Source organism: Canis lupus, chromosome 32 (assembly GCF_003254725.2).
Source record: "Canis lupus dingo isolate Sandy chromosome 32, ASM325472v2, whole genome shotgun sequence".
NCBI classification, from domain to species: domain Eukaryota; kingdom Metazoa; phylum Chordata; class Mammalia; order Carnivora; family Canidae; genus Canis; species Canis lupus.
In genome coordinates this window covers 38,389,413-38,409,436 of record NC_064274.1, presented here as the reverse complement: position 1 = coordinate 38,409,436, position 20,024 = coordinate 38,389,413, and the positions used below count along the sequence as shown (strand labels likewise).

At 36.6% G+C, this 20,024-nt stretch overlaps 1 protein-coding gene across 5 annotated transcripts in view; it reads left to right on the top strand.

Annotated features, from left to right (window-relative positions):
* The window catches only part of PDE5A (phosphodiesterase 5A), a 134,064-nt gene that overhangs the window by 43,700 nt on the left and 70,340 nt on the right, over positions 1 to 20,024 (top strand). For all 5 annotated transcript variants that reach the window (XM_025466020.3, XM_025466019.3, XM_025466015.3 and 2 more), the window contains exons 4-7: positions 8,834 to 8,905; positions 10,549 to 10,638; positions 12,955 to 13,092; positions 15,164 to 15,231. In XM_025466020.3, coding sequence (XP_025321805.1) covers positions 8,834 to 8,905; positions 10,549 to 10,638; positions 12,955 to 13,092; positions 15,164 to 15,231 — 368 coding nt within the window. The remainder of the gene's footprint in view (positions 1 to 8,833; positions 8,906 to 10,548; positions 10,639 to 12,954; positions 13,093 to 15,163; positions 15,232 to 20,024) is intronic.

Genomic DNA, 20,024 nt, shown 5'->3' with positions numbered 1-20,024 from the left:
GTATTTCTGATGCCGGCTGCCCTAGGGCATTGCTGTTTATGTCTTGCAACTTCCTCAAAGCTTCTTTTCGACTTGGCTGCCTCTTCCTAGCATCTCAGGCCATGAGAATAAACTACAAGCATCCACTTCTCCTATATTCATACTGGTGTTGTCTGCAACCATGGAAGATCCATAAACACTCTTGAGAGAAATAGTAGGTGTAGTGGTGCTTGTACATATAAATGGATAAAAATGGATCCCAACCAAATAAAGTCAGTCTGACCAGTCCTTAAAAAAAAAAAAAAAAAAAATCAAACCTTAATTCTCAAAGCTATTAATAAAAGCCAAACAACCACAAAATGGTCAAAACTGGCAAAAATACATATAGGCGAGCAGCCTAGGTGGCTCAGAGGTTTAGCGCCGCCTTCAGCCCAGGCCCTGATCCTGGAGGCCCCGGGATCGAGTCCCATGTCAGGCTCCCTGCATGGAGCCTGCTTCTCCCTCTGCCTCTGTCTCTGCCTCTCGCACACGCTCTCTCTCTCTCTCTCTCTGTGTGTCTCTCATGAATAAATAAATAAAATCTTTAAAAAAAATACATATAGGCAACACAGAAGAGGAAAACCAATATAGACAATAAAAATTAAAAAGCTCATTCTCTCCCATAATCGGGAAGATGCATATTAAAGCAACAATTAGATACAGTTTTATGGCCCTCAGGTGGACAAAGATTTAAAAGCCTGATAATAGTAGGCACTGCTTAGACTGTAAGGTTAACAAAAACTCTTAAGCATTGCTGATAAAGGTATAACTTCTATCATCCCTCTGAAGATTTTGCCAAAGAGGCTCTTGGATGTTGGATGTTTGTATAGTAGAAATGCTCATTGCAAACAACCCAAACATCTGTCATTTGGTAATTAGATGAATAAAATTTGGTATGAAATGCAACATTATATATAAAACGAATGAGTCAGATCTATATAAAGTAAAAAGCAACACTGAATACAATAATGGGTTATAAAATTATGCATATTACCTGATTTTGAGTAACCCTTTTGAAAGATGGAAATACTATGTCTTGCTTATAGATTCATAGATTTCTTAAGAATGTAATGCTAGAGGTTAATTCTGGGGAGGAGGGGCAGGAGGAAGAAGAATGGGCCTGGAAGGAGAAAGTACAATTTAATTTTCTTAGTTTAATTTTAAAAAGGAAGCATTCCCAGATATTAACACTTAATAGTTCTTTATCATTGGTTCTCAAAGTGTCTTTTATATCTGGACCAGCAGCCTGTGGCATCACCTGAGAGCTATGAGAAATACAAATTCTCAGGCCCCAACCCAGATCTGCTAAATATGAAACTGGGGGGGTAAGGCCCAGTAAGCCATATTTAACAAGCCCCACACTCCCACTGTTCTGGATGACAGAGATATGGATATTTACTATCTTATTCTCTGTGATTTTCTGTATTTTTAAAATTAAATGTTAAAATGAACAATCTTAAGCTTTTCTTTCCTACTTTTCCCAAATCCTTCTAGGCTCTTAAGTTCCAATCAATAACTAAAGACTTATTAAGAGCATAAACTTCTTACTGCCACATAAAGTTCTCAGATGTGGAGAGATCACTTAATAACAAGCAAATGGCAGAGAAAGAAAATGAGCAGATCTAAATTACCTATTATTCGAATGTGAATTAGCAAGTAAGTACATCACCCTAAAAAAATATTTGATCCCTCTCTCACTTATCCCGTTATTGACAGCAAATATTTATCAAGTATTGAGTGCGTTCGGGACAAAGTATAGCAATAAGGCATAGATATAAATCATGTCTTTGGAACACAATCTAGTTGGAGGGCCAGGATCAGAGTAGAGAATATGAGGTTAAAAATGAAAATACCTCGATTGTGAAATGGAAGGCAAACTCAACTACCACACAGAATTTCAGAAGGGTTTGAAGGGAAGCTTTTTGTAAACTCAGCCTCAGTAGAGAAAGGGGAAGGTAATATTTCAAGGAATGATGTGAACAAGGTCATTGTAGTGTTTTAATTCAAAGATCCATTTAAGTGATCTTAGTTCAAGCTGAGGATATGTATTCGGTCATCAATTTTTATCCTGTAGACGGATGGAACATTAAAAGGCTTTGAGTAAAGAGGTAATTTGTATGTGTAAAGCAGTATCCCAAGAAGATAAATTTGACATAAGTGTCAAAGGTCAACTGAAGGCGGAAAAACAATTAGCAATGAGATGTCAGGGCTTTCAAAGAAAGTGAAGATTTAGATGGTGAAACATAAGATACAGTATGGGGTGAGGAAAAGGAAAGGGAGAATGATTCTAACAGAATGTACTAGTTTCCTATTGCTCTGTAAAAAAAAAAAAAAACTACCAGAGGCTTAGTAGCTTAAAAGAACACAAATTTATTATCTTATAGTTTTGGATGTCATAGGCTAAAATAGTTCTTGCTAGGCTAAAATTAAGGTGTCACCAGGATACCTTGTGGTGTCCCTATGTTCCTATCTGGAGTCTCTAGGCAAGGATCTGTTTTCTTGTGTTTCTCAGCTCCTGCAGGACCCATATCCGTTGGCCTGTGGCCCCTTCCTCTGTCTTCAAAACCTGGGCAGCCCCAGTGGCGCAGCGGTTTGGCGCCGCCTGCAGCCCGGGGTGTGATCCTGGAGACCCGGGATCGAGTCCCACATCAGGCTCCCTGCATGGTGCCTGCTTCTCCCTCTGCCTGTGTCTCTGCCTCTCTCTCTCTCTAGCTGTGTCTCTATGAATAAATAAATAAAATCTTTAAAAAAAAAAAAAAACCTGCAGCAAAGCATCTTCAAAGCATCTCTGGCTCTGACTCCTCTTCCTTCTCCTGTTTTCCCTCATAAAGATTCTTATGATTACAGTTGGACCTACCCAGACGATTCAGGATAATCTCCCTTTCTTCAGATCCTTAAGTTAATTGCATCTGGAAAGTTCCCTTTTGCCATGTAAGGTAACATAGTCACAGGTCCCAAGGGTTAGGATGAAGACATCCTTGGGAGACATTATTTTGCCTACCACACAGACTATGGCCATGCTCTGATAATTGCCTAGGGTTTGGAAGAGAGGAGAGAAAGCCCAGATTGGTCATACCAGCCCTGTCACTTTCAGTTTGCTCACTTGTAAAATGGGAGAAGAAGGTGGTATAGGATTCTCTTCCAAGCCTAACACCCTGACTAAAATGTCACCTCCATGAGGACATGGCTTTTCTATCTGCCTTGTTCACTGCTCAGTCTTCATTGCCTAGAACAATGACTGATACATAAGGGACTCAGTGATTATTCATTGAATAAAATATTCTTTTGTTGAACGACTGATAGTTGAGGAAAAGTTTGGACAAAGCCCTGGGGAGACTTCTCCACTGTCTCCTGTGTATATTGAATTCTCATTTCCTTGGTGAAGTAAGATTTTGGCTCAGGTTATAGATAGTCTGTCCTGTTGTTATGGTAGAGACATTCCATGAATGGGAGAGAAGGTTAGCTAAGATTTGTAGAGTCTGTTCTTTCCTCTCTTGCTTTTAGCTTCCATGCTGAGTATCCCCTGAAAATGAGAGTGAGGAAGTGTATTGAGATTGATGTATGGCCTCAGTAAGTGTCTGGGGCAGCTGCTAATTGAAGAAGAAATTGCTCATTGTAGCAATGATCAGTTGCCCCTGAATTGACCAGCTGTCACATTCCACACTGTTCAGTCAGTGAGAATCAAGTCTTGCCCTTTGCATTCCTAAAAGAACACTTGACCCTGTGAGGACATAATATCCATTTATGCTGTTGGAAAGTGCCAGTAAAATAGAAAACAGAACCTTCTTTGTGCTTAAGCACAAAATAGCGTAGAGTACTGGCACTTGAGGGTCCAGGTGGCCAGCAGGTAGGCAGAGTGATGGGGCTTTCTGATGCAGAAGCTAATACTTTTAGGGCCTTTGTCTCTTAGATACGAGGTCTGACATACCCTTGCTATAAAAGCTGTCTTTCAAAACTGACATTTAAAAAAACCTGTGGTTAGCAGTTACTTGGCTTGAAGACAAAGCTAATTTGTTTAAAGGAGCAATAGTTGACAGAAGAAGGAAATTAACACAAGGAGGGCAGAGGATGCTAGTTTTGCTTAGGATCTTTGAAATTCAGAGAATTAAACTCTTTTTGGTCCTTTACTGAATTATGTGACCCTGGACAAATACTATACCTTCTCTCCTATTTTTTTACCTTTTGTTTTTATCAGTGCTGTTTGTAAAATGTCACCCATCTGGGGATAGAGACACATATATGTATTAGAGATATTTTCTTGGTCTAATAACTCTTCCAGAAGAACTTGCTGTTTTTTGAATACTAATAATATTTAATTGATCATCTCTTAAGTTAACCTCTAATATCTGAAATCTGTAAAATTATTAGAGAAATAATTGGTTACCAGAAAGGATAAAAAATTAATCATTGGAAGTCCTCATTCTATGACATTGCCTAAAAGTAAATACCTTGCTCTAATGTTGGAGAGGGGGGGATATCCCAAATATAGTAAAGATCTAGTGTACACCTGGTACAAAGTAGGTTTTAAAGCCTATAAACAAGATTTCTTCTCTGTTTGCAAGACTGCGCAGATGCTGAAGAATCCCCCTTGACAATTCTGCAAACAAGTAGAAGGTAAAATTTCATCAAAAGAAATTTTACAAATTACAGATGAGCTCAAGAAAGGGAAGACCCCCAGGTGTCAAAAACAGATGGGAACCCAAGATACGAAATGTGAGCACAGAGTATTAGCCAGATGGGCTCATGGAGGTCTCAGATTCAGAGTCCCTACTGATGAATGTGTGGGGATAGCATCAGCAGCTAGGGGGATGCATACACTCTGTGGGAGTGGGGTAGACGGGCAAGGAAGTGAAGCCCAGATGAATGATGAATGGTCTCCCCATTCTTGAAACTGGGCCCAGTAAACTCCACTAGCAGCCAGGAGAAACCTCAAGGAAGCTTGCCTCTTACCTACTGTGGTGAAAGAAAGAGGAGACACCTGTGAACCATGAGAACAGGAGCCTGTGTCATACACAGGTATGGGGTTCAAATTCAACGCCCCCCCCCCCAATATAGTACCAAGACACACAGGAAATCACTGAGCACAGAATTTCATGACATGGGGAGCATGGGATTCCTATGGAAAGCAGTCCCTGCTAAAGATGAATTTGCAGGCAAAATTAAGTATGTTCAAAGAAATGAAGAACATCAGGTGCTAGAATTTATAGGAAACAAAGGAGGGCGCCTGGGTGGCTCAGTAGAGCCTCCAACTCTTGATTTTAGCCCAAGTCATGATCTCAGGGTCAAGAGATAAAACCCAGCATCATGCTCCATGCTCAGCATGGAATCTGCTTAAGATGCTCTCCCTCTCCTGCTGTCCCCTCCATCCCCCAATCCTGGCATGCTTGCTCTCTCTCTCTCTCAAAAAAAAAAAAAAAAAAAGAGAAGAAAAACAAAACAAAAAGAAGGAAGAATAGGCAGGTTTGAAAAATGAATCTGATAGAAATTCCAGAATGGAAAATCATTGTTGAACTGTGTGAACACTCTTGGGTTGGTTGAAAATTGTGAATAATGGCTGATATTTAGTATAGTTTCAAGGATATCGTTTTTTTAACCAGAGAGAAAACTTTTCAGCCCATAGTTAGAAAAATGCTTACTGTGTAAATGGTCCCGAGTGTCAAACATGCAGATTGAAACTGAAGTCGAAATTGGCATACAGGTTTTAATAAAGGGAGAGCTGAAGGGATCATCCCAGGGTACCGAAGAAGCCTTGTTTGAAGTGTTCTTCTACTTAAATGAAGTTGCTGCAGACCCACTGGGAGTAGGCCATGCTTTGGTTCTGCTTCTCTAGTAAGGGATGATGCTCACTGACCCACCTCTACAGCATTTACCCCCCTTTCCTCTTCCCTCCCACCCCAAGGCTGTTTGCAGATCACGGACTAGGTCAAGGATATCTGTAGCCTGCAGCCTTGGACCATGGTGTGCTCATGGGCCCTCACCAGCTCTGCCCTCATTCTCAAGGGTCTCTAGGGATCTAAACTGACCATCCTTAGCACTTTTCCTAATCTTGATTACAGAAAATACATAATGCAGCTGATTTTCCTCTTTTCTTTTAAGATGTGGAAGTTAACTGTTGTCCTCTCACTGTCAATTTATGGTGCCTTCATGACTTCACTAAAACGCTAAATCAGTTTAATTCATGACCATTTAATAAACAACTAGCTTTTTGCGTCTTTATATTTTTGAATGAGCAGGAACTTTCTCTTTATTTTCTTGCTTAGTACTTGCCTCACCCAGCTCGCCCACATACAGTGCATCAATACATACTTTTTTATACTGTGTAATTATCTGAGAAGGTTTGCCTAAGAGTCTTTTTATCTGTTTGTACACTTATCTTTTTTAAAATGAAAATTTTAGGGACGCCTGGGTGGCTGAGTGGTTAAACATCTGCCTTTGGCACAGGGCATGATCCCAGGGCCCAGGGATTGAGTCCCACATCAGGCTTCCTGCATGGAGCCTACTTCTCCCTCTGCCTATGTCTCTGCCTCTCTCTCTCTGTGTCTCTCATGAATAAATAAACAAAATCTTAAAAAAAATAAAATGAAAACTTTTAATTTAAGTCTTTTTAAGTCTTTTTTTTAAGTAAAACCATTTATTAAATACAAATGAAAACTCAAATGTCATCACTTCTAAGAAGCTGCCCCTTTGACCCATATTGCGTGCCCCCTTCTGTACTCCTAGCAGTCTGTGGGCATCTTTATGATCAAACTGATCATCCTGTGTGCTCTTAAGTGTATGTTTATGTATCACCCATTCTTGACTCTGAGTGCCTTTAGAGTAGTCTTTCTCCCAGTTTTTACCACTCCCCAATACATAGGAGGCACCTCAGTATTTATTGGGTGAATGAATGAACACTTGAAATAATCAAGTTGTACTGGTACCGCTGTCTGTTAGACCCCAGTGATCCTCAAGTGGCTCCTGTCCGTTTCTTTTTTTTCTTTTGCTCCTGTTAGTTCTACTCAAGTGAACATGCTTATCTGCAGTCCAGACATTTTTTTCTACCTTAGACAAAAGTTTTTGTATGCATTCAGTCATTGAGATTGAAGCCTCTAGAAATCTGTTAGCCACTTTCAAGAGCTAAAGACTGTACAAAAATATGGAAGAGTTGAACTAAGGACAATTAAAAAGGTACAGGATAATTGGAGAATTCTGTTTTTTTTTTTTTTCTTTTCATTTTAACGTCCCTTTACTCTGCATGGGGCATGGAGGAAAGATGTTGAGAAGACCAGAAAACTATCAGACCAGAATGCATTTCCCCTTCCTTATTCTGCCATCCTAGCAGGGAATTTTATATCCTATTCTTAGAGCCAAGGAATTTAGAAGGAGCTGAGGAAAAAAAGGTTGAGCCATACACAGAAAACCAAGGATCCCCACACCCATGGGCTCATGGTCCCACACCACCTCTGCTCTCATTCTCGAGGGACTGAAGTGATCTAAACCATCATTATCACTTTTACTAGTCTTGATTTCAGAAAATACATAATGCAGCCCAAGGAGTTTATATTCCTAAAATATAACCATTTAGGGGATAATTTATCCCACTGATACTAAATCACAGAAGGAAGGAGAGTGGAATTTATAAGAGGAAAAAGGTAAGGTTTGAAGGTCTCTAAAACACTAAGGCAGTAACCCAGCCGAAGTTGGAACTAAACAGGTAAGTAAAATACAGAAAGATGAGAAAGTTCTTATAGTGTTGCTAAACCTTTTGTGGACACTTAAAACCTATTCCCAGAGTTTTAGCTTAGTCTTCGATGTATCTTGTATCTGTATCTTTGATATGGTGTATCTTTGATGCATTTGAAGATATGGTGTATCTTTGATGCATTTGAAGTAAGATTCAGCCTGCTAATTCCTGTTTCGGTTTTTCAAGAAAATATTTCCCAAAGACAAATCTGTTGAAGGTAAAATGAAAAGAAGTTGGACTACTCCCCTACATTAGGAATTATTTTTCACTGTAATTGGCCACTGGGTCCTATTTCCAGTAAAAGAGCATTTTTTAGTAAAAGAGCATTTTTGGGCAGCCCGGGTAGCTCAGTGGTTTAGCGCCGCCTTTGGCCCAGGGCATGATCCTGGAGACCCCAGATCGAGTCCCATGTCGGGCTCCCTGCATGGGGCCTGCTTCTCCCTCTGCCTCTCTCTCTCTCTCTCTCTCTCTCCTCTCTGTGTTTCTCATGAATAAATAAATAAAATCTTTAAAAAAAAAAAAAAGCATTTTTAGCCCATTTGAAACATTAAAGCCAATGTAAAATGTTTAGCATATAATTAATTTGAATGTGATAGAAATTTATGGTTTATTTTGTATCCAAAAACCTTGAAGGTCACCTGGGTGGCTCAGTTGGTTAAGCATCTGCCTTCCGCTCAGATCATAACCTCGGAGTCTTAAAATCACGAACCCCATATCAGGCTTCTCCTTCTCCCTTTCCCTCTGCCTCTCTCCCTGATTGTGCTCTTTCTTGCTCAAATAAATAAATAAAATATTTTTTTAAAAAACCTTGAAAAAAATTCACTTAAAATGTGACTGCCAATAACTTTTCTCACAATGCAAGGTAAAATCAAAGTCAAAAATGGAACCCAAGAAGTTGACTACATTTGAATTCTTAGGAGCAAAGACGGATGTATGAGACAGAACTAGTTCAAATGCTGAGGGGTTTTGTTTGGTTTCGTAGCTTATTGTTACTTTAATGCACCTATAGAAATTCCTTTATAAACATATTTCAGTCAATCTATATGAATAATTTCAGCCAATGAAACTACCACTTTTTTCTTCTCATACCAGGTTGTTGGTGTAGCCCAGGCCATCAACAAGAAATCAGGAAATGGTGGGACATTCACTGAAAAAGATGAAAAGGTACCAAAATTTGTGTCTGATGTATTGTCAATTTAGGAAGGTGTTTTTCTCTTTATAAAGTGTAGACCTAGAATTAGCTGTTGCTGAAATTGTTGATAGCGAAAACCATTGTACTTTAAAATGACCTGAAATGTTCAGAAGTGTCTTTTTCCTGCGGCTCAATACAGTGCTGACTTTGGAGTACTAGTGGTAGGTAGTAGTTGGGTAGCTTAGAAGCCCCCCAACTCCCTCCTCACTGTGCCGCCAAGCCTCCTCCAGGGCTGTGTGTGCATTGGGGCCATACAGAAGGTGACACAGTGTTTTTAACTATTGCATTTACTTTTCATCACTGCTATAAACAAATTCAACCCTGAGTCAAAACCCCCAAAGCACCGCTCCAAGTTCAGCACTCCAGGTTGGCTAAAAATTGGAATTCCCTCCTGGTGAAGCAAATTTCAGAATGTTTTATAAGCTTTGCACACAGACGGTGGGGCGCCAAGGTGTGAATTTAGGCTGGATGATTTGAATTTAGCTTCAGAAAGAGCAGCAGTCAGCATTATTTTATTACTCTTCTCATCCAACTCTGAAGGGATACATTCCATACACCACATTGACATGCTTTCCCGTTTAAGGGCGGAAGCCCCTAAACTTGTTTATAACTTCATTCTGTCAGTAGGTTTTATTATTTCTCTTCTTGAATACGTAATTGTATGTATATCATGGAATCTACTGAATTCTTATTCAAGCCTGTTGTTATTTAAGTCACTCCCCTGAAAATTAGTAGGAGCTTTTGGAAGACATTCAAACAACACAGAGTTATTTTTGTCTCCATGGTGTAGGCCGTATTGGCACTTGCCTTCGTCCTTATGTCTTAATTGCTTCAGAGCATAGCAAGTACCTCTTTAAATCAGTGTTCTAGACATCTAGTTTCCTATCCTGTTAATGACACCTGAGAATATTTGGCATGGTTCTAGATTGGCTTTATATTCCATCATTTGTTTATGGTCCATTAATGTAAACCTCTCTTGAAAGATTTGCATTCTTAGGCTGTATCATCTCTTGGCAAAAGATATCTATGATTGTGAATAACATTTGCCATGGAAAGACTTATTTTAATCAATAATTACTATAATTGTGAGCATATCACTTTAAGGTAGTATAATGAGGATGACAGACCCATGTTAAAAAAAAAAATTTAAGCTAATATTGTATAGAACTTTCTGTGAGACTACTATTGCCAGTATTCTCAAGTAAGTATGTTAGCTTTCATTTGCCCCAGTAGTGAGTTACAAGCTATTTATATAGTCTCAGCACAGATTCAACTCTTAATATCATTCAGAAACTATACTTGCTTAGAGTGGATTTCAATTTCAAATGATATAAAGAGATATGTGTCCTACTCCCTCCCCTCTTCTTCTTAATTTGTAGCTAATGTATGACTTTAGGAAACTTTGTTAATAATTGTCATCTACTCATGCTAGTTAGCTAACACTTGCTTTGCATCTGTTCCTAATTTTGTGCAGACTTAACATGTACTCCTTTGGCTTTCTAATATATTTATTTCACCTGAAAACATTCTGGGGTGCCTTTTGTGTTTCAGGCAATATAACAAGACAGTTTTATAGACAGTTCTTAATTTGGCTGTTGTCTTACCTGTTTTCTAGGACTTTGCTGCTTATTTGGCATTTTGTGGTATTGTTCTTCATAATGCTCAACTCTATGAGACTTCACTGCTGGAGAACAAGAGAAATCAGGCAAGTCTGATTACTAAAGAGAGATTATAGAAATTGTTTTTTTAAAAAAATTGTTAGATTTTTATCCAAGTAATATAAGAGTATGATTAAAACTCCAGTTAACATTTTAGCTGTATCTTTTAATAATTATTTCCATTTCCTATTTTCTATGCTCTGTTGCTTTATCACTGTTAGGCAGTATTCATTAACTTAACAGATATGAATTTGATTTATACCTTTACTTGCCATTATCCTTATCCAACCAGTATCATTAGGTCTATTTTAGGTTACTGAATGGGCTGCATTTGTCCTGCTAGATAAGACTTTTTTAGTTCTTGCCCTATCAACTGGAGACATCATCTCTTGATTCTGTGCTTTTGTAAAATGAGGCTCTTAGTATGCCTCATCTCTCCTTCCCAACTGCCACTCCTTCCCTGTGCTTTTCCCATCTGGACTTTTTCTGTTGCCCATGACAATAACATATACATTTTTCTACAACCATGGTTAGCTTAGTAAGCTTTGTCTGGTTTAATTCTAAAGTTGTGTTAAAGTGTTTATAAGTGCCATGACTGTGTAAATGTTGTTCGTATTATGTTTAGTATGTAATTTTTAGTTTTTCCTCATGTTTCTGAATTCTATTCTATTTTTTTTCCCCTTGAACTGTTTGCTCTAGTGTAGCCTCATGTTGTTGGGTTTTGTCCCCCTCGAAGTCCCTATTATTTAGGCATTCTGTTGAGTTCTTTTTCTTGGAGATCTCCAAGTTGAGGTTCTCTGTCATTTCTCTTCCAAGCTGAGACGTTTCTCCCCATGCCTGCTGTATAGGTGTCATAGAATTTCCCTTACCTGCTTTTTCAGAAGAACTCCCCTGGTTATCCACTGGATTCCATAACTCCTCCTTTCTCAGTTTACACCCTTGTTTTATTGCAGCACATTTCAATTAATTACTTGAGAAAGTATTGATCAGGTAAGTTTTCTGAGTCCTTGCATTGTGTGAAAATGCCTATTGTACCATCCTCCCAGTTTAGCTGGGTATAAAATTCCAAATTGAAAAATCAGTTTCTCAAAATTTAGAGGTTATGCTTTGTCTTCTAACTAGCATCCATGTTATTCTGATTCTTTGCTCTGCATAGATGTTTTGTTTTGTTTTGTTGTCTATAAGTTTTTCAGATCCTTTCAGTCTCTGCTTTTATAACTGAATTTTATCATATGACTTTTTTTCATTCATCATGCTGGTATCTGGTCATCCCTTTCTGTCTGGAGACTTAAGCCCTTCCATTTTATGTACTTCTTTTTCATTATTTCTTTGATACTCCCTCTCTCTCACACTCCATTTTCTCTTTTTAGAACTTGTGTTAATAAGATATTGGATCTTCCATTGCCTTTGACTGCAATATCTTCCTAACTATCCTCCCTGCTCTGTTCTTGGCACCTATTAATCTAGTCTCCATTTTTACAAACACAGCTACAAGTCTGTCACTTTCTTTTTGCAGTACATTATAGCCCAAGCTGCTTCCAAAGACACACAGGCTTTTGAGGTTCTTTCTCCACTCGCCCTTGCAATCTCATTTCCCCTAGCTCTCCTCTTTACACTCTATATTCTCTTTAAAACTTGATCAAAGCTTGCAGCATGCTACTCTCTCTCAATTCAGTTGTTATTGACTGAAATTTTTCTTTCCCCGCTCACCTAAACGATTCCTGCTTATCCCCCAGGCTTCAGCTAGGATAGTATTTCCTCTGGTAAATTTTTTGTGATATCTTTTCTTCTTCTTCATCACACAAATATTTTGCAAGATTAGAAGAAATTCTGTGGAATTCAAAGGAAAGTGAAATTACCAGGAAAAACACAAAAGGAGCTCTTAGAGCTTAGTCTGTTTTGGACAATATTTACTGGGCTATGTGAAAATGCTGATAAATGATCTCAGAAATTGAGAACAATAGCAATGTCATTGTGTTTTATGTATCAGATGCTGTTCAAAATACTTTATAAATGTTCACTTATTTAGTTCTCATGATAGTCCTGTGGTTTGGTATTACTTTTACTATTATCCCCATTTTTAAGGAATTTGCTCTACATCACAAAGCTCACAGGAAGGGAAGGTGGGATTAAAAACTGATGACTGATTATAGAGTCCAATTGTAACCACTCTACTAACTGTACTAACAGCCAACATGGAAGCTCTGTTAGTAAATAGAGACTTACATATTTAATTCTTGGACATATACTTGATTATACCTTATTAGATTATAGATACACAACTTATAAACCATATAAATCATTGTATTGCTTTATAATTACAAATAATTACTAAGTAATGAGCTCTAAATTTTCCTGTCTAGGTGCTGCTTGACCTTGCTAGCTTAATTTTTGAAGAACAACAATCATTAGAAGTAATTCTAAAGAAAATAGCTGCCACTATTATCTCTTTCATGCAGGTGCAGAAATGCACCATTTTCATAGTGGATGAAGATTGCTCCGTGAGTACAGAGTATGACTTTTTAATTTTTAGAAAGACAGAAATTATATTCCTTAAAGCACTGCTTTTAAACTTCATGTTAGCCTCAGATTGCTCTGAAATCCAACTGTATATGGTTGTTTATGCAAAGCCAGTCAGAGTATGAACTATTTTGGTTGAAAGGGGGTTAAGGTGAGATTGGAGGATGCCTTCAAAGCACCCTTTCACCTTTGTGTCCCTCCACTAAGTGGTTACCATGGAATGAATGTCTGTGTGCTGCTTTTGTCAATATTGACACTACCTTGATGGAGAGACATAACATTGTCATAGTAGTGTGCAGACCTTTTGTGGTCAGGAATAGTGGTGTCCTGGTTGTTATGAACAAGTAGACTCCCATTCTGAATGGGTTGGGTATAATTTTTTTTTTTAATCAAAAATTGTTTAGAAACCAAAAGGCATGGCCCAATAGAGGGCCTTGTATTAAAGGAGCCTATTAGTCCTAAATCCTTTACCAACAATGGAAAATCACTAACTGTTCTAATTGGTAGGTTTCAATCCATTGATGTATAACATAAAGAAACAGATATGTGTGGAAAGACAAAGTGTTCTCATTGAATGCTGGTTACTTCTATACAGGCCAATTGAGTTTACCGTTAGAATCAGAGCTTCTAGCCTAAGGCAGTTTTCCTTTATGCAATTTCTTTTCCCTTTTTAACCTATGGATCACTGTTTCTGGGATATTTCTTTTTGACATCATTGTTTATTTTTTTTCTGATAGACCCTGAAAATAAGCTCTTCATTGGTGGGTTAGGAAATGAAGTGGGGATTACAGCCACTTATATACTCAGTTGTAATCCATATATGAGATCTGAATTGATGGGTTTTAGGGCAATAGAATAATGAAAGATATGTAGTACTTATATTAAAATTTAAAAAATTGTTTTAGATAGTAAGACTATACTATATGACTAAACATTATCTGAATCATTTTGTGTGTGTATGCGTGTTAATTCTCATTAACCAGATATCAAATGAGAATTTACTGTGTTAAAAGGTAATCAGTATTCTCATATATATTATTTTAAATTTTCAATGAATTATATATAAAGTCCTTAATACAGAGATGATTACAAATAGCTATCCTTTTAAAGTTCAGGTCAGAACTCATTAATGCAGTAAGTCAGTTTACAATTTTGGCTCTGTGACCTGTTCTTAGGATTTAATTTTTGAAAGTTATATGTAGGGACCTCCTTTTTTTTAAGACAACTTGAATATCACTTCAATTAACATTCACCTCATGCTTCGGCCAGTTAACATCTATCATGGCAGCAACTGACTTGGATCATTGGTGCTTTGAAGTATAACTTAGCAATATGCCTGTTAATATATTTTGCTCACTTTTTAACAACTTAATTTGTTGGGTTTAGGAATCAAGTGACTTGATGTTCATTTATATTATAACTTTTTGATTAAAATTATTTCAACAACATGAGCAAAAATCCAAATGTAAGCAAGAAAAATACAGTACTCAATTCTTCCCTCCCCAAGTTAAACTAATATTATTTTATTTCTGTGTTTCCCTCCAGTTCTTTATTCAGTTGTAAATACAGCATGAGTATGAATATATATTCTGCTTTTTAATGTAACTTGCAAAGTACTTCTTTTTGTTGCTAAAATCTTCACAATTATTTTCAGTAAATATTCATAAAATATACTGAATTGCATGTATTTTAAAAAGATCTAACAACAGCAATCAATGTATGTATAAAAGCTAAAATATGAGGATTTTGAATAAATATCAAGAAAATTTGAAGCTAACGTGTTTATTAATGCCTGGTTGAAAAACAAAAACCAAGTAATACGCAAATGAGCATTTTTGCAAGTGAATATCGGAAACAGTATGAACATGGGAAGCAGACTTGAAGCTGTCAAGCAGTGAGTACGTATGTCAGTGTAGTCTGAGAATAAGTTAAAAAAATACCACAAGTATTGGTGTTTTGTGTCAATTACATTGACTTGCATGTGTGTATCTAGATAGATTTCATTACATTGTCAAACTTACTTCTCAGTGTTTGTTGTCACTCTGTTTTCAGGATTCTTTTTCTAGCGTCTTTCACATGGAATGTGAGGAATTAGAAAAATTGCCAGATACGTTAACAAGGTAAAATAACATATTCTCTGTCTTTTTCACAAGCACAGCTGACCCTTGAACAGCACGACTGAAACTGTGTGGGTCCACTAAGACATGGATTTTTTTCTGTAAATGTAATACAGTATTATAAATGTATTTTCTCTTCCTTATGATTTTCTTAGTAACGTTTTCTTTTCTCCAGCTTACTTTATTGTAAGAATACTGTATATAATACTTATACAAAATATTTGTTAATTGTATAATCTGGTCAACAGTAGGCTGTTGGTTAAATTTTGGGGGAGTGAAAAGTTATATGCAAATTTTTGACTACATGGGGTGTTGGCACTCCTAACCCCCACATTATTTAAGCCCAGATATGTAATGCTGGCTAAATGGTTATTTCATGACCGGTTTAAGTCATAACAAAGAAGCTACAGGCTGCTTCCTCCCACCCACCAATAATTTTATTTGTGAAAATACTTTACTATTTGATGACAGAGTTCCAGCATTTTTTCCCCTGTAGTTGAGCTATAGAAGAATTTCTAATATAGTGAATTGTGTCCAAATTACTGCAGAATTTTTGTGAACTGGCTTATTTAAGATCCACAAGTCTGTATTGCAGTTATAGTTTTCATTGCATGTTGGATCCTCACTGGAAATTTGATAGACTTCTGAATAAACATTTCTTTGAGTCTGCTGTGATTTGGAATTAGCCCTGGGGATTTAACTAGTAACAAAAGGAAGCCTATGATCCTGGTCACACCAATACATACATCCAATGGCTAGAATCAAACTAGATCTCTATTGCAGTTCATTTCTTTGTCATGTTTTTTGTAATTTAAAAATTTGTACTAATTTTTTGTTGTTAATTATCATTTGGATAATAGAAAGCAATAATATGGTTGAGGTTAGAGATATCATTGCCCCAATTTTATTTGTGCTTTTTGAAGAATTTTGGAAAGGATTTATTTATTTTTATTTAATTATTTTTTAAACAAAGTTTTTATTTATTTTTTTTACTTTTTTATTTATATAGTCATGATAGAGAGAGAGGGAGGGAGGGAGAAAGAGAGAGAGGCAGAGACACAGGCATTGGGAGAAGCAGGCTCCATGCCAGGAGCCTGATGTAGGACTCGATCCCGGGACTGTATCCCGGGACTCCATCCCGGGACTCTATCCCAGGACTCCAGGACCACGCCCTGGCCCAAAGGCAGGCACTAAACCACTGAGCCACCCAGGGATCCCTGGAAAGGATTTAGAGTAAACTACCAAATGTTCTTGCTCAGATTCCGTTTTTCACTCTTAGCAAAAAAACTAGTGTTGTTTGCTTAAGTGATAGGATATTCTAAGAAATGCAAGTCTGCCAGGATAAAGTAGCAGGAATTCTTAGGTATAGTGTTGTTTAACCACAATTTTCATTATTCATTTGTTTCTAATTATTTCACCCCCTAAAATAATTTTAATTTTGCCCCAAATTATTTTATCCCTAATTATTGATGTTATATCTAAAAGCTTCATATGATCATGGAAATAGAATATTGTTTTAACTTTACTATTTGATACTAAAGTTTCATATTTTTTTCAACAGTTGACCTGGTGTGGCATTATTACATTTAGTGAATGGTGTTGCAATTAGTACAGTCCTCAGTAACCAATATATATTCTCTTTGGTGGTGGTACTTTAAAAATAACCTCTGTGCACATTTAAACTATAGAACATTCTAGAAGATGACTAGGTCTTTTAAAATAAAAGTCAGTGTCGTTGAACAAGATGGAGGGAAGGACTGTCTTGGACATAACAGCCAAATGCAACGCATAAATTTTGGTCAATTCTGATTAAAACAATTGTCCAGGAACAGTTTTTGAGAGCAATAAGAAATATGAATATGGATTAGATGGTAGATAGTTGATGGGGAATTACTATTACTTTTCTTTGGAATTAGGAACATTTTGAGGTTAATAGGAAACTTTTTATTTTTAGGAGATTCATCCTGGTGTATTTAAGGGTGAAATATTAGGATGTCTGCACCTTACTTTAAAATGGTTCAGCCAAAAATAAATAAATATATCTAAATTTAATATATTTAAACAAATAAGTGTATTTATACATACATATGTATATAAAGCAAATTGGTAAAACATTAAAAATTATTGAATCTAGATTCAATAGATAGAGTAGGATATTCATTTTACTTTCAATTTTTTTTATATTTCAAAATGTTCATAAAAAAATTGGAAGAAAATGTTTGTAATAAAAAATTGGAAACAGGGATCCCTGGGTGGCGCAGCGGTTTGGCGCCTGCCTTTGGCCCAGGGCGCGATCCTGGAGACCCAGGATCGAATCCCACGTCAGGCTCCCGGTGCATGGAGCCTGCTTCTCCCTCTGCCTGTGTCTCTGCCTCTCTCTCTCTCTCCTCTGTGACTATCATGAATAAATAAATAAAATCTTTAAAAAAAAAATTGGAAACAAAATGAAAATCATCTCTGTAGACCACATAAAGCAGAATAGCAGAGCACAATTGCCTGAGTTTACAGCTCTCTTCAAGAACAGAACACTTCACTGCATAGCCTGGTTTTGTCAAACCCTCTTAAGACTGACCTCCCAGGATTGGTGTGAGGTCTGCAGGCCTGTCTTTCATCCTCTTCTTCTCATCCTGTCTCACATTTCCTATCCTCTTATGCCTTCCCTTATCAAGATGGAGACGCTGTTGACCACGGTGACTTAAAGTTTAGTTGGTTAAGTGATTATAAGTAAATCAAAACTCATTACTTCTAGACTATTATTTTAACAGATACAATGAAATCTGTTTTCTCTTATTAAAAGAATTTGAGGAATTAATAAAGGGGCAGATGTAACTTGGGGGCAGATGTAGCAGATGACTCATGCTGCACCTCACTTTGGCCTTTTTTGCTAACCTGGGCCTGGCATACATAGTCAAAAGTAGATAAACCATATTATGTCTAGAGATTTTTCTGCTACCTGGAGCTTTTGGTTCACAAAGTTAAACGGAGTAAAAAAGAAAAAACAAAGTTAAATGGAGTAGCTGACCTCTGCTTCCTTCTTGGCATTGCTGATCATGAAAAGTATATATCCTATTTTCATGTGTAATCTTTCCTAAGCCCCTGTGTGCCATGGTATTTTCTGGCATATTTGACATTTAGTTGTAGTTAATACTGAGTTTTTTTTTGAATATGTGATAATAAACCTACCTCCTAGTGAGTATGTGTGTATCCTTTTTAAATGCTGGTATCTCCTGCCTAGATCAGTAATGAAGTTTCTTATTCTTAGGAAGAACATTAATATAATTTTGATTTTATGATGTTAGGACATTTTTGTTGGATTTTGTAAAGAATGTTTTAGAAAGCTTCTAGATAAGACACATGTAAATATTTGATCTTTTTACTTTTCAGATGGTATAATGAATTGCTACATATAAAAATATTGGCATATATATTTAATGTCTACATATATCTATAGGTATGATACTGTATATGAAAAGTATAAAATGATAGAATGGTATGTGATATAAATGATATACAATGACCATATGTGGAATTTAAGAAACAAATGAACAAAGAAAAAAAAAGACAAACTAGAAACCAGATTCTTAAATACGGAGAATAAATTAGTGGTTGTCAGGGAAGGTGGGTGAGGGGATGAGTGAAACAGATAAAGGGGATTAGGAGTGCACTTATCTTGACGAGCACTAAGAAGCATATAGAATTGTTCATCATTATTTTGTATGCCTGAAAATAACACTGTATATTATATTTGAATTAAAAAAATAAGATTAAAAAAAGTACAAAATGATGAGTTATCTACATTTACCTTTGGATATTTGTGCAGCAATTATGAGTCTATATAATTACATTTTATGTATAGGCATTTTGATTTTATTACAAATTCAGCCTGGTCCTCTAATTTCTAATGGTAGCTGAACAAGCCCAGCGATTTGGTGTGATAGTGACCTCTACTGGTAAATATGCATTAGAAAGTGTAGTCTTACTCATTTGAATTATTTCTTTTTTTTTTTTTCATTTGAATTATTTCTAATGAATACTCTGTGTTCCCTCTCTGTAGATGAAATGGAAGGTATTTTTCAATTTATTTTTTTAATCATTCCAAGATAATCTTAGTATAAAGATACTTCTTTAACGGGTAAATAGCTCAGTGTGATTTCTGTAAAAGAGTAATTTAATGGATCATTCTGATGGACTCATCAACTAATTTTACAATATAAAATGCCTTATGTCAGCTAAACATTAAGGTTAGCGTTTATACTAATGATACTGCAAAAGGCCTTTAAATGATGTCAATATTTTTATTATTTTAATAAAAATTAGATATTAGGCCTAATTTTGCCAAACCTCTGAATTAAAAATGATGTGTTGTGACTTCAGCATTTTGAAAAAGCACTAAGCCGATAATGACACTTGACCAGCAGGACTCTCCAATGCTCAGTCTTAAACATTTAGCCAACCCAAACACTCTCCCATGAAATGAAATGCTAGGCAATTTTAAGATGTCAGCAATAAGCAAATCATTCTTTTAGACCAGTCATTTCACTTGGAAAGCATGGCTCATTTGGTATTTGTCCAACCAACTCACTAAGCATCCTTTATAAATTAAAATAACACATTGAAGACAGTTTTGAAATGTTAAGTGTAAAACTAAAAAATATTCAGGGTGAATATTTATACATAATCCTCAGAATCCTATTGTCAGTGAGAAAAAGCACAGGATAGTATTTGGGACTTGGGTTGCCTACGAATTTCAGATGGGAAGTTCATTTCCAGATGGTGGGAGGTTTTGGAGTTTCTGT